This window comes from Neopelma chrysocephalum, unplaced genomic scaffold (genome assembly GCF_003984885.1).
Source record: "Neopelma chrysocephalum unplaced genomic scaffold, ASM398488v2 Primary Assembly neopelma1_73b, whole genome shotgun sequence".
Taxonomy (NCBI): domain Eukaryota; kingdom Metazoa; phylum Chordata; class Aves; order Passeriformes; family Pipridae; genus Neopelma; species Neopelma chrysocephalum.
In genome coordinates, this window is record NW_020897734.1 from 5,130,852 (window position 1) to 5,146,182 (window position 15,331).

Below are 15,331 nucleotides of genomic sequence, written 5' to 3' on the forward strand. Positions count from 1 at the left end.
GGGCGGCGCGGCGATGGGGGCTCTCCCGGCACTGCTGGGGGCCGCCTTGCTGTGGGCCGGCGCCGGGGCCCTCGTCAACCTCAAGTACTCGGTGGAGGAGGAGCAGCGGGCCGGCACGGTGATCGCCAACGTCGCCAAGGACGCCCGGGACGCCGGGTTCGTGCTGGACCCCCGGCAGCCCACTGCTTTCAGGGTGGTCTCCAACTCGGCCCCTCACCTGGTGGACATCAGCCCCGGGTCTGGGCTGCTGGTAACCAAGCAGAAGATTGACCGGGACCTGCTGTGCCGACAGAGTCCCAAGTGCGTCATCTCACTGGAGGTGATGTCCAGCTCCATGGAGATCTGCGTGATCAAGCTGGAGATCAAGGACCTCAACGACAACGCGCCCAGCTTCCCCACTGACCAGATCGAGCTGGAGATCTCAGAGACAGCCAGCCCTGGTACCCGGGTGCCACTGGAGAGTGCCTATGACCCGGACTCGGGCAGCTTTGGTGTGCAGAGCTATGAGATCACCCCCAATGACCTCTTTGGGCTGGAGACCAAGACAAGGGGTGATGGGTCCCGTTTTGCTGAGCTGGTGGTGGAGAAGAGCCTGGACCGTGAGACCCAGTCCCACTACAGCTACGTGATCACAGCGCTGGATGGTGGTGACCCACCCAACTTTGGCACCGTGGAGCTCAGCATCCGTGTCATCGACTCCAATGACAACAACCCGCTCTTTGAGGAGCCGGCCTACACAGTCAGTGTGCCTGAAAATGCCCCACCAGGTACCCCAGTCATCCGGCTCAATGCCTCTGACCCGGATGAGGGTACCAATGGCCAGGTTCTCTACTCTTTCCACAGCTATGTCTCAGAGCGGGCCCGGGAGCTCTTCCAAATCGACCCCCAGAGCGGCCTCATCACGGTGAGCGGTGCCATCGACTACGAGGAGGGTCATGTGTATGAGCTGGATGTGCAGGCCAAGGACTTAGGGCCTAACTCCATCCCTGCCCACTGCAAAGTGACCATCAGTGTCCAGGATGCCAACGACAACCCGCCCCTCATCAACCTGCTCTCTGTGAACAGCGAGCTGGTGGAGGTGAGCGAGAACGCCCCGCCGGGGTACGTCATCGCCCTGGTGCGGGTCTCGGATCGTGACTCCGGGGCCAATGGGCGGGTGCAGTGCAAGCTCCTGGGCAATGTGCCTTTTCGACTCCAGGAGTACGAGAGCTTCTCCACCATCCTGGTTGACGGGCGGCTGGACCGGGAGCAGAGGGACCAGTACAACCTCACCATCCAGGCCAGGGACAATGGTATCCCCTCCCTGCAGGCCACCAAGTCCTTCACGGTCAAGATCACCGATGAGAATGACAACCATCCCCACTTCTCCAAGCCCTATTACCAGGTTATCGTGCAGGAGAACAACACCCCAGGGGCCTACCTCCTCTCAGTCTCTGCCAGAGACCCTGACCTGGGCCTCAATGGCAGTGTCTCCTACCAGATCGTGCCCTCCCAAGTCAGGGACATGCCTGTCTTCACCTATGTCTCCATCAACCCCAACTCTGGAGATATCTATGCTTTGAGGTCCTTCAATCATGAACAGACAAAGGCCTTTGAGTTCAAGGTCTTGGCGAAAGATGGGGGTAATCCCTCTCTGCAGAGCAATGCCACTGTCAGGGTGATTGTCCTGGATGTCAATGACAACACCCCTGTGATCACGGCCCCGCCGCTGGTCAACGGGACGGCAGAGGTGTACATCCCCAGGAATGCAGGGGTTGGCTACCTGGTGACAGTGGTCAAGGCAGATGACTATGATGAGGGTGAAAATGGCAGACTTTCCTATGAAATGGTGGAAGGAGACAGAGGATTTTTTGAGATAGACCAGGTCAATGGAGAGATAAGGACCACCAGAGCCTTTGGGGAGAATGCCAAGACAGCCTACGAGTTGATTGTGGTGGCTCATGACCATGGGAAAACATCTCTCTCGGCTTCTGCCTTAATTTTGATATACCTGTCTCCAGCCCTGGATGCCCAGGAGTCCATAGGATCTGTTAACCTCTCCCTGATTTTCATTATTGCCCTGGGGTCTATCGCAGCCATTCTTTTTGTCACCATGATCTTCGTGGCAGTTAAGTGCAAAAGGGATAACAAGGAAATCAGGACCTACAACTGCAGGTAAAGACATATTTGTTTCTGTGCACCTGTGGGTCTGCTTTGATTTTTGCCATCGCAGTTACTTTTGCATTTGCTGCTGCGTATCTGGGGTTGAGGGAGGTAGATTTGCTTTAGGAACAAAAGTGAGGTTTCCATCCCTCTAAGAGAATTTCCTGCGAAGCTTAAAAAAATTGTTCCCTGGGAGGAGGGCAGGAGAAATCCCTGCCGAGTAACGAATCGACTTAATTGTGCGGCTTGACAATCTGTTGCAGCATCCCCGATTTTCCGCGCTCCGTCGCAGGAAGCGGGGAGAACGGTTTTACTGGGGGCACGGCCGGTTCCCCTGAGCAGCACCCCACCCCCAGCACAGCTCCCGAGGGCTGGTGATGGGGGGAATCCCCCCAGCCACCGCAGCATCTCCGCAGCCGACGGTGCGAGCGGCGCGGTGGCATCCCTAAGCCCTCGCTCGCCGCTCAAAAGAGCTATTGTGCGCCCGCTGCGGCTCCACGCCACGGCCAGCGATGGGGCCAACTGCATAAAATAGTGGCCACCCCCCCCCCCCGCCGGTTGTCCCCGATGCGCAGCTCCAGCACCCGGCATGGCTGGCTGGGCTGAGAGCGATGGGGCGAGGGAGGATTTTTGCAGTGCTGTGTCATTTTGCCCTGGCTGGATGCGTGCTCCGGGGTCCGAAATGCCGGCGGGGAGGTCAGCCTCGTGCCCGGAGCCACTGAAAGGCTGATAGGGGAAATCCAGTCCCCCTGAATATGTAACAGCCTGGCGATTATTGTCTGTCTTTTACTATTCTCTGTGTTACACAAGTTAGGAGACAAATGCTAACCACACATGAATATCAATCAGATGCCATAAAAGAGCAGCTGCAATGCCTCATAAATGGTTTAATCCTGTTACTAGTGAAATAGCCATGACTTCTCCATTCCTTTGGCACTGAGTCGTTTCAGAAGGGAAGGATGGAAATTAATTTTGCTCTACCTTGGAAACGCACGCTCGGCCCTGGCAATTCAGCGGCGCGGGGGGATGTGCGGTCTTTAAAGTTTTATTTACGCAGAAATAATGCCGGAGAGTTCGGGTATTGTACCCCGTTTTCACAGTGTAAAGTGCGTATATAAGCCTTTTTGCTCGATGGGGGAAAAATCATCTGGAAATAAAGGTCGGTCTGTGCTGTATTATGGGATGTCTAGCTTCAAGTGAAAGCTCACAGACCAGATTTCTTGCCAGCTCGGCCCATTAAATGAGGATAGGACCTGAATGGATAAAAATCATGTTGTGGTGGTGCCCCTAACAGCTTCCCACATATGTATAAGCGCTGGGTTTACTGTGACGGCTTAGGGATTAATGAAGTGCGGTTTAATTAAATAATTGGTCAATAGAGAAAGGACAGCAAAATGAATGCCTGCAGGAAATAATTGGGCTCTCGCATTTGCCAAACTTAAACATTTAGGTAAACAAAACAATTAAAGCTTCATCAAGCATTGTTAGACGAGTCAGCAGCATATAGATTGTTGGCACAACAGAAATCCCTGCCTTCCCCTGATTTATTTGCACACTCAGGAGGATGCTTGGGCTGTTATCAGTGTGTCTGAGCAGAAGTCAGCTGCAGAGGTGGGGGAGCACCAGGCAGGCTCAGCAGTGGCTTGTGACCATGGGGCACCCTCTCCCCGTGCCTTTAGGCTTTGCAGTGCCTTGATTTAGAGATTCTTCACAAGAGCTGCTGGAGAGTCTTCAAAAATGCATTAATTTATGAGGCATATATGAGGGCTCTTTGACTTGGTGGCATTTTCATGCTCAGGCAATTAGCTTTCTGGAACAAGAATCTTTATCTAATATTTGCCTTTCCAGATAAACTATATTATTTATTCATCCCATTATTTCTGTTGCAGCTACTGGGGTTTTTTTCTTTCTTTCTTCCTTTCTTTTTAATGCTGTTATCATAAGAAGAAGAGGAGCAAAATCCTGACTTTCAAATGTGTATTCTGACTGTGGTTAGCATTTGTGTGCTTCCCTGGGAAATACTGAGCTGCCCAATGCCGTGCATGTACAAATTCATGGCAGGGACTGTTTTGTTGCTCACTAAAGAAAGAGGAGCCACAGCCAGTCTGAGCTCAGCATACCCAGCTAATGCAAGGTGCAAATAATTTGTCATTATTTGCTTGGGTGGTGTTTTGCAGTAACTTTTTTCCTCCGATGTTTTGCAGAACACAAACAAGGCACTTCATCAGTTGATTCTTTTGGCAGGTGGGAAGCAAAGAGGGAAAGCGAGGCAGAGAAAAACAAGTGTGCAGTAAAAAAAAAAAAAAGGTCAAAAAGCGTAATTTCTCTTTGCAAAACACGGTGGTTGTTATCTGATTTCCAGAAGGTAAAAGCATTTCCCAGCAGAAGGGGATGTGTGTGTCAGGGGGTGAGGGAAGAATGGGATTCGACTGGAGAAAAGATTTCGAGTTATCAGGTATAATCAGGAGATAGTCAAAACACCAGCAATTTATATAAAGCATTAATAAACAAACAGCCTTTGGAGTGTGAGAGAATAGAACTTGCCAGCTAGGACTGCTTCTGGGTCTGCTTTATTTACTGCTATGGAAGATGAACTGGGAAAGAAATCCACTATTCATTTTGAATTTTCATTACAAGGAGCAAATTAAATCACTTTTAAAATCCTTATTACGCATGGAAATGAATGCAGGTACCCTTTTCAGTTCATGGATTTTTAACATCTCCATTTTCTCTTCTCTAGGCTGGACTTTACTCCTAGTAACTAAATATCAGCAATTACAAACACTAGAATAAAACGGAGGCATTCTTCCTTCCCATTATTTTTCGTATTTGACCTGAAAACATCATACATACCAAAATAAGCTAAAGACGATGTCGTGCCACCAGACCCAAAACATGACGTAATGTGCATGACTAAGAAGCCTACATGGAGAAGGGGGCCAAGCCCTCTGGGTTTCCACGTGTGTATTTAGCGGGGCAGGATCTGGGATGCTCTCAGCTTCTCATTTTCTTTCTGTCCCCCAGAATTGCAGAGTACTCCTACGGGCATCAAAAGAAATCAAGCAAGAAGAAGAAGATCAGCAAGAATGATATCCGCCTGGTACCGCGGGACGTGGAGGAGACAGATAAAATGAACGTTGTGAGCTGCTCCTCTCTCACTTCATCCCTCAACTACTTCGACTACCACCAGCAGACCCTGCCGCTGGGCTGCCGCCGCTCCGAAAGCACCTTCCTCAACGTGGAGAGCCAGAACAACAGGAACGCCGGCTCCAACCACATTTACCATCACACCTTCACGGGGCAGAGCCCCCAGCAGCCCGACCTCATCATCAACGGGATGCCGCTGCCAGAGGTGAGTGCAGGTGGACGGCCCAAGCCCTGGGAGCATCGGGAATGGGTTTGTGCCTGGGCTGCGCGGAGCGCGGAGCGTGGGTCTGTTTGTGTAAGAGCTGCCAAAACGAGGTGTGGAGCAAACAGGCAGTGGTGGTTTCTGTGTGCTGGACACCCCAGGGCATGGGAGTGATGGAGGATGGACGGGGGGAGCAGCAGGTACCCGCCTTGTGGGTTCTGGGGCAGCCCCGATGTGTGGTTATGGGCGGATGTTTCACCCCCAGACGCTGGAGAGAAGGGCCTGGGTGGGGATGGGCCAGGCCAGACTGCCTCAAGGCAGGAGGTGGCTGCTTTGCAGGTGGATTTTGAGTGTGGCAATGCTCAAGGCAGGAGACACTCGTTGCCTTCACAGCAGTTTTCTTAAAAGGCTGTTGAAAGTGGTGTTGGTGGCTGTTGCTCTGGAGGCAGCTGGTTGTGCTGGGGATGCAGACAGCACAGGATGCCCCAGTGGGATCACCTGTACACCTGGCCCAGTGCTGTTCCCTCACCATGCAGGACCCTTGCTGGCATGGGAGGGATGTGTGGTACCTGCCGAAGGCAGGGAAAGGGGCCACTCTGATCCACTCCATCCTCATCAGTTTCTTCTAATTCTTTGGCTTTCCTGTACATCACAGGCATCATTTAATGTTGCTTGTTTGTCTCTCTTTGAGTTATTGTTTCGTATTAAGCAAAACAATCAAAGGTTTGTCATGTTTCCTGCTTTGAACAGGATAACAAAGCTGAAAAAGCAGTTGAAATATTTATGGCTTGCTCTGTTTTGTGTTGTGTGCTGGTGTAAATGCAAAACGATGCTGCTGAAGTCGGTGGAGCTGCTTCAGATTCATCCTGGTGCTATGGGGGGCAGAGCCTGGCCCTCTGTGAGAGTCTGCAGGGCTGCTGGAGAGGGCTGGTGCTGCTGGCCTGGTACTGTGTGGCTGCATTGGCAAAATGCTCATTGAGCTCTGCTGAGGCCATACAGAACCAGCTCTTGAGAGGCTGTGGTCTGGTGTTGGCCCAGTTTTGGGCACTTGCTCTATGGGAATGATCTGGATATAAGCACTTGTATACTCTTCTTGCATGTTTTCAGCCACAGAGCTGTGTAGGCATTTCTGCTCCCAAATGCCCTGATGGGTAGAGGCAGGGACTTGGCATCTGAGTCTGGATGGGAGCAGTTTGGGATAAGCCAGTCTCTGGTAAAATGAGTCAGAAGAGCTGCTAATGAATCCACCAGCTCCTTGTGCTGTGCCTGGGTGGGCTAGGAGTGGGAAATACCACCCTTCATGTATTAGGGGGTCTCCACTGATGCTCAGATTTGCCTGTGCTCTTTGCTGAATACCAACTGGGGCTCAGGGTGCCCAGCTGCCTGGGTTTGCATCCCAAGGTTGTGGGTGAGCACCGCTGTTGGGATGCTGGGGGTAGCAGTCCCTGAGGAATTCCTGCCTTCCTGGAGCAGTGTCCTTTGGAGAGGGTTCTGGTGTGCATCTCTGGCTGGTGCCTTGCTATGGGCACTGAGCACTGGAACATCTTGTCAGCCTCTGATTCACTGCCACCAGTCATAAAATCCATCACATGTTGGCACTATCCAGAAGTGCATGCCAGCAGTGGGAGGTCTGTGGTGGCGGGGAGGAGGGAAGGACCATCAGGAACATTATAGCTCAGCTGATAAAGTTAACAGCCAGCTGCAGGCAGAAGGCAGTGCTGCCCATGCTTTTCCTCCACACAGCAGATAGCCTGGGGTCGCATGGAATGTGCCCTCCAGAGACTCCCCTGCTTTGTCCAGCCTCATGTGAGGGACCTGGGACAGTTGTTGTCTCTCCCTGTGGCTCCAGCTCACCCCATTTCCCTCAGGCAGGTGGGATGCGCTGCAAAAAGCCGATACCTCGCCTGGAGAAAGAAGTTTGTCTCTTGTAATAAGTGCCCTGGAGTGTCAGCAAAACAGCAGGAGGGCAGAGGGTGGCTCACCCGTCCTGCAAAGGGACCAGCAGCTCTTGGGTGAGAGAAGCATGTCCTGGTGGGGGTCTGCTCGCTCCCTGGGGGTGCTTTTGGACAAAAGGGCAGGGCCAGGGCAAGGGGAGGAGAAATCCCAGCTGGAAGCTGTTTGGAAGTTTGGTTTAGGGTGGGAATGTTTATTTTTTTGGCAGAGTCCCAGTGTTATGCTTCCAGCTGTTGCTGGGGAAGTTATTGCGCTGGAGGTGTGGGTTCTACTGGCTTCTAAAAATCCCAGTGACCCACTGAGGATGAGGAGGTTCAGTAGTGACTAGAGTGAGAGCCCTGTCCTAGCACACAGGGTGACATGGGAACTCCATAAAAGATGCTTCCATGTAAGACCATCACAGCCTTTCACCCCCCGCAGCCCATCGCTGCCGTGGCAGGCGCTGCGGTGTGATGCTGTGGCTGTGCAGTGTGCTATTGGTACACCTCCGGGTGATGAGGATTTAATAAACACAGCTCCTGCCCAGAGCTTCCAGAGCCAAACCATTCTCTGCACATCATCCAGTGGCACTTTGTCGGGGCTGGTTTGAATCTCCTCCAGTGATGAAGCCGCTGGCATTTCCCCTGGGAACCTTTATGAGGTGTCAGCATCGGGAAGATATCACTGCTGCTCCACCTAGGAGTGACTTTTCCCGATGGGAAGGCAAAGCATCAGTTGATAACAGATAAAATGCGGAGGTAAATGTGTTGCTGGCAGTGTCACTTAGCATATGATGGTTGTGGCTGGGGGTAAGTGATTGCTTCTGCAGACATGCACTGCCCCAGCAGCGGTGGATTTGTGATGTAGCTGGTCTTTAGTGTGAGGCTCATTTAGTTTAACAGCCAGGCACCTTGAAATAAAAGTCCCCAAGGATGGCTTGTTTGTGGAGCTTCAGGAAATGTTTCTTCCCGTGCGGTGGCAGGTCTCAGGACTGGTGGTGCTGTGCTTGTGCTGGCAGTAATTGGGTTTGTTGGTGCTCCCCACCTTTTCCCTGCTGATCTAGGAAGGATTAACACTAGTGTCTTGGGCTGCAGTCCCACTCTGAGAATGCAAAAGAAGTTTGAAACCACCCTTAATAAGCTTTTCCCTTTGGGTGGGGTCAGGCTCAGCTGCTGGCTCTGCTTGTGCCAGGGCACGGCTTCCAAGAGAGCATTGGGAGGCAGTGGGGGTTATCCTGGGGTGTTCTGGCCCTGCTGGGGTTCAGTGGTCCCTTGGATGCTGGGATACCCCTTGGGAATGCCTGCCTGCAGTCTTTGAGCATCCTTGTGGCTGTAGGCAGTGATGGCAAAAAGTGTTTGTGAGTAGCTCTGCTGATCCTGACTGACAGCGGGAGGCTTGGCCCCCGTTAGTGTTTTGAGTTGTTTTACAGGAGGGAGAGTGGGACATGTTGGAGCTGCAAGGGCATTGCCGGTCAGAGGCTTTGCTGCTGCCAAGGGCTCTTTTTTATCTTCCTTCTGAGCTGGAGGAGAAGTCAGTTTTGAAACCAAAAGGGCTTGTTGTCAGGTTTTGCATGTATATTGCTGGGACTTGCACCAGGAGATTAAAAATCAAAATTAATAGGAGCCATTAGGCAGCTTCCTTGATAAAAATGCATGTTGCATTGGGGTAGTGTGGAAAGCGGTCTGAATGCCGAGCCTTTTAGGATCCCGGGAACGCGACTTGCATGTAGAGCAGCCACCCTTGGGTAACACTTAACATGCCTGGATTTTGACTTCAGGGTTTAAAAAGTAAACAGTGTGTGTGTAATGGCTGCATCTGTGTTTCAGAGACAGTTTTACATCCCAAATCTGCACCACTGTGGGAAACGGTGCCAAAGCATTGTTTGCTGTCCCGGGTTGGGGAATATACCCTGGGGCATGGCAGCTTGCTCTGCCCCTTGGTCTCCCCTGGGGCCACTGTGGTGGCCAGTCCCAGGCAGGACCTGGCATGGGAGAGGCGAGGAGGTGTGGAATGGGAGTGGGCGAGCCTTCTTTGCCAGACTGGATGTGCAAAGGTGGAATTAGCAAGGAGGTTCTTTACTGACTCTTGCTGGGGGTCTGGGATGGCTCCGTCGTGTCAGTGTTGGGGAAGGGAAGCAGCAGTGCTGACATTACATTGTAAGCAGTGTGTGGATCAGTCATGGCCTTGCTCTGGTGCTGCTTTGGTAGGTCCCACTGGAGAAGTGGGTCAAGATGGAGCAGCCCCTGACCCAACAGGACCCGAGTCCTCCAGGGACTCACACACCCGGTGGCTCCCAGACCTGGATCTGGAGCCGGGGGGGTCATGGTGATCTGCCGCCTCCTGAGCTGATGGCCACCATCAGTAAGATGGGGAATTACTGGTTTTAGTGATAATCCCAGCCTAATCCCCCAACCTTGATACACTCCTGTGTAATCCTCACTCACACTGATTTAGTTTGGGCTCCTCGTGGCTGCAGGGATTATTTGAGGGAGCAAGAGTTGCAGGATAAGGCCCTGTTAGTTTCAGATCTGCTTTGTACTACCTGGAAAGTGTTCTCCTCACTGTGGGAAATGGTTTTCTAAGCACAATAGAGCAATTTTCGTTTCAGGCAGCACCGGCAGCTTTTGCTCTGGCTATCTGATGGTGTTAACTAAAGCACATTTCTACAACACACAAAGATTTTTGTTTTGTCAGAAATGAAATCAGCGTGGCTGTTTCTCTTTCTCTGTCATTTCTCTACTTGTCAATTCTTTCTTCCCCTCCAGCTTATCCTCCTCTTCTCTGCTAGCCTTAAAAAGCCCCCAAAGTGTCTGTTATAATCACATTTTGTGTGTTACAACCAGAATGAATGTACTCACTTTAATATGCTGGGTTTGAGGAAATCAGTTTCTGTCTGGTATAACAGACAATTTGTTATAAACCATGCCATTTAGAAGTGAAGGGCCTTGCTTTAGTGCAGCGCTGGGGAAACGTCATGATACATAATTGGAAGGGATTTGGCTTGTTTCTGAGTAATGCTGTGTATAGAGCAGGGGGAAAAGAAAAAAAGGAGATGATTTCCAACACAGAGAAAGTTTGCGGTGTTGAGACATGCCAGGCGGATGAAATAAGGCTTATTTTCAGCAGGGATAATAATTAAAGCATTATCAGTGATGATGTTCCACTAGCGGGAAGGCTGACTTCGCAGCCAGTGTTGCCAGTCTTGTTTTCTCCTTGGGAGGTCACTGTAACTCAGCACTTTTTTGTGCCTGCGACGTGATGTGCACCGCGACGGGTAAGCACAGGTCACAGCTCTCCTCCTGCCTTGGTGTTTCGGTGCATCCCTCTCTGGGAGCCAGTCCCAGCCTTTATTCTCCAAGAAGCCATCGGAGAGGAGCAATGCTTTCAGCTTTAGACAGCCACAGGTTATCTCCTCCCTGGGGACAGCTCCCAGTCCCTGTCCGGGCAGCCAGCGTCACGCTGCATCGCCGAGGACCGGAGCCTCTGGGGTGGGAACCCCAAGCCTCCCCGGCTGCTCTCCCTCCTCACTCCAAATCCCAGCAGATCTCTCAGCTTAACTACTCCCAAAGTGTTTTGTGTATCGCTGTAGGTTCCCTGACCTCTCCGAGCGTTGGAGGCTGACATTATGGAAATCAGCCGCTTTTTATTCCATTCCGAGGTCAGCCTAACCAAATTATACATCTCCTAATGTAATCGCTCCAAGCTGTTGTATGGAGAAATTCATTTGAATACCTTGCAACAGAGATAAATACGCCAGCTCCCATTCATGTTTAACCACGACACCCTTGCTGTGCTGGGTCTTAGGGAAGCCTTTAGTTCAACACGCTCTGGCTTTTCCCAAGATCATAGAATCATTGAAGTTGGAAAAGACATCTAAGATCACCGAGTCCAACTGATAGCTGAACACTGCCAAGTTCACCAATTAACCATGTATTTTTTTGTGTTGATGATATGGGGCTGCGACCCCATCCTGACAACTCTTTGGGTTTTCCAAGGGTTTTCCACCCTGCAGTAGGGTCCTGGTTGGGTGGGGTCAAGGGGGTTTGCTCCAAGGGTCCGTGGAGGATTAGGGCTGGTGTGTGGTGTGGTGGCAGCATCCATGCTGTATTTAATAGTAAAACCCCTCTCCTCTGACAGCAAGACCTGAGTGCTCCCATGGATATGATTATATTGTTATATATTACATACTGTGTATTATATCTTATATATAATAGGTCATATACATAGAATCACAGAATCATTTAGGTTGGAAAAGACCTCCAAGATCGAGTCCAAACATTAACCTAATACTGCCAGGTCCACCCCTTGTATCCATATGCAGATAAAAAGTGTGTATAGAAGTTTTACATATTGCAATGAGTGTAGAGTGTCATATAATCATATATATCATGTTCGTTTTTATGCTTCTGGTTCGGATTTTATGGTTCATTTTTACTGAACGTAGAGAGGCTCCTCTTGTTTTCGTAAAATCCTAGAATGATTTGGGTTGGAAGGTTCCTTAAATATTTCCTCTTAGTAAATTTGAATTTCTGATTCATATTTCTGATGCATAACTTGTGAAGTCTATAAAAAAAGATTTTGCATGGCAGATAAGAATTTTCCCTTAAATTGGGAAAGATTTCTGCTAAGCTTTTTTTAAAATTACATCAAAAGGGTGATCTTGTATGCTACTTGTGGGCTTTCTAATACCAGTTTCCAAGTGAACTTGTGTTGTATTGAGAAATTTGAACTTTGTGGTTTCTCCATCTTGTTTCCTTTACATATAGCACACGCTTATGCAGAGGCATTGTTGAGGCCAAGTGCAGTAGCCTTTGAATAACCTTATGTGCATCTGCTTGGCTGGGTGGAAGAGCTGTATTTTCCAGCTGCCATCTCCTGAAGTCCCTCCTGAGGGCTTTGAGCCAGAGAAGCTCCTCAGCCAGGTGCCCTCACAGGTCCTTGGACTCCTGCCCTCCTTCACTGTGCCCTGCTCAGGTTTTTCCTAAATTCCCATCAGCCAGCAAGGGCAGAGCCCGGCCCACCCATCATCCCCTGCCTGCTTCCATCCACAGGCTCTGCCTGCAGGGTCTCCAGGGATGAGCCCTCCATCTCTCTTGCTCCTGGGAGCCCTCTCTCCTGACCCCTTGTCCGCTCTGACAGCAGCTCCTGCTCTCATGTGAGGGCTCAGATGGGCAGGACCCCCATCCCTGCCCGCCTCCTCTTTCCTGCCAGGCTGCCTAGGGGGCTGGGCATGGCCCTGCTTCAATAAATTATTAGATATTGTTCCCAGTGGTGGCTATAGTTGAGTTCCAATCATTTTCTGTTAATTAAAATACAGGATGGTCTTATTTGTAGCATAAACAGTTGTAATCTGTGTACTTATAAGTGTAATTATAATTTAAATTAGAGCGTGCTCTGAATTGGTGATAGATGGGGTGCTCTGCAGGCAGTGCTGCCCTGGCTGTCCCCAGGAGAACATCACTCCAGAAAGGGACACTGAGGCTGTTGATGGCTCCCAATTTTGCTGCTCCTGCTGGGGCAGAGCTTGCCAATGGCACCTGTTGGAGGGTTTGCCGGAGAAGAGAGCACAGCATCATTGCTTCAGTGTCTCCCTCTAGTTTGTTGTCTAAGTTTGGAGTAAGATAGTGGCTTATGTCAGCCAGACAAGTGATTAGTGCTGAGCTGTGAAGTGACTCCCTGTTTAACATGGAATTATGGTGAGTTCTCCTTAGGCTGTTGAAGGCTGGAGTGCAGTGACTGCTGATGCTGGCAGATGTGCATGGCAGGTATTGCACTTCACACACCCTCTGGTGGAAACCTGGAGCACCCCACAGGTAACCCCAGCGCTCCACCTGACACCTCATACGTGGGGCAGGTCAGTGATAAATGGCAGAGGTCAGTGTGTGCTGGAGCCCTGTAGATGAGGTCCTTGTCTCAACACTCTGTTGGTCACCAGAGACCTGGATGTGAATCCTCCGTGTTTCTCACGGGGATCTGGAGCTTGTTGGATTATACCATCTTTTGTAATGGCAGGTGTATGCCACAGGGCAGGTTTTAAAATTCCCGTGTTGGAGGATTGCATTAACCCATCCTAAGTCAGGTATGTAAAATTCCATTAAGAGAAACCCCTCTGGCATTTTCTCACCCGTGCTTGAGCTCTGCAGGCTATGCTAATGCAGTGTGTTTGCTCATCTATTAGAAGGATGATGGCTTTAAAATAATAACATTTATCTTTGGCAGCAGACCTACAATAGTGCACTCCGAGTACAATTTTGTGAAAGGCTCTGCAGATGTTGCCTCATTCAATCTGGGTCAAAAAGAGTGCTTAGAATCATAAAGGTTAGAAAGAGATCAAATAATTCGGTGGTTTTATTGCTGAATAATGTACTTGGAAAATATCATTCACCATTATTAGACTAAGTGAGTACAGAAAACACAAGACTCAATAGCCATTTCTCAGTATTGGCTGATTTTACTGTTTTTATAATGTAGCTAAATTCCCTGTTATTGATTCTAGCATCGATTATCGATCTGGAAATCTAAATGTATGTGATGGTGGGAGCGCACGGGAGTCAGACAAGTAGGGAATTAGGCTTCCACACCTCCCTGCAGTGCCTGGTGATGGGCAGCACACCCTGGGGGAGATTGATGCTGCTTTTGGGGAGCTGTCAGGGTTTTGGGAGCTGTTTTCTCAAGCAAAGAAGAAAAAACAGGAAAACACCCATTATGCATGTTCTTTTCCGTGCCTGAGAGCTTATGTAAACTTGGTGAGACAAACCCAGATGGGCTGGGATGCCAGCACCAGGACAGGCACCAGGATGGGGCTCAGAGCCCACGCCTGCGCCTCCCATCACCTGCTCCCTCCTGGACTTTTCATATTCAGATTCACATCTGGATGCTCTGGCAGGGACCCAGCTTAGGCTACATTCAGTAAGCAAATCCGCACGGCTGTTGGCTTAGAAACAGTATCCAAACCTATCTGCCCAGCGAAACACTTTTTCCAGGCGTTTGCAAGTGGTTCCTCTGCTTTCTTGTTCTCCCCCAGTGTGGCTGTGTTCCTAATCTGCGGGAAGTACTGTGCTTGGACTGAGATCTCTCCCTGTACAACAGCTAATTGCAGGGGTTGGGTTAGTGAGAGACCAAAGCTGTGTCCCATACGGGCTCTGCATCCCGTGGTGAGCCCAAGGACCAGAGCTGGCAGCATCTCTGTGGGAGCCGCAGGCTCCTGCCGGGCTGGGGCTTGTTCAGCCATGCAATGGATTCTTTTGTTTGGAAGGAAAAAAAGATGAATTTTGGAATATGTTCATCTCTTGTTCTTTGCACTTAGTTGTTGTCAGCATTAATATGCCATTAACACATGCTCATTAGGAGGAGAATGATTGTACCCTGCAGAGTATGGGGGAAACCTTCATTAGGCACTAACATATTGAACTGAGCTGCAAACTTCACTTGGGAAAACTGGGGAACGTTCTGCTCAGCATCAAGTTTCTCTAATTTTTCCTTGTTGGTCTGATAAAAGTGCCTCATCTTCTACCACGTGTATTTGGCCAAGACTAGGGGCGGGGGATATGCAGGAGAGCCTGGGCTCAGCCTGGGCTCAGGCTCCAACACTGAAATCCTTCTGAGGACCTCAAATCCATCTTCTCTCAGATCTGAGATGTCCTCATCAGAGCTTATATTGGCACACAGTGAGGACACGAGCCCATGTCCCCCCTCCAAGGGCCCTGTTGGCTCTTCGGGCTTAATGAGATGAATTCTTCGCAGAGCTGGGAAATGCTCTGGGAACAGATTTGTTGAGAAAGGAGGTGTCATTTCTACATCCTCTCTTTTCACACTGTAACGACGTTTTAAGCGTTCATCTGGCCTTGCTGCCTCCAGTCTCAAGCCATAACCTGCCATGTGTGACAGGGCAATTGCTCGCCCCGGTAA

At 50.3% G+C, this 15,331-nt stretch overlaps 1 protein-coding gene across 2 annotated transcripts in view; it reads left to right on the forward strand.

Annotated features, from left to right (window-relative positions):
- The first annotated feature begins 13 nt into the window (after positions 1-13).
- Positions 14-15,331, forward strand: part of PCDH19 (protocadherin 19) — a 58,824-nt gene continuing 43,506 nt past the window's right edge. For both annotated transcript variants that reach the window (XM_027687216.1, XM_027687217.1), the window contains exons 1-2: positions 14-2,154; positions 5,167-5,494. In XM_027687216.1, the coding sequence (XP_027543017.1) occupies positions 14-2,154; positions 5,167-5,494 (2,469 nt within the window). The remainder of the gene's footprint in view (positions 2,155-5,166; positions 5,495-15,331) is intronic.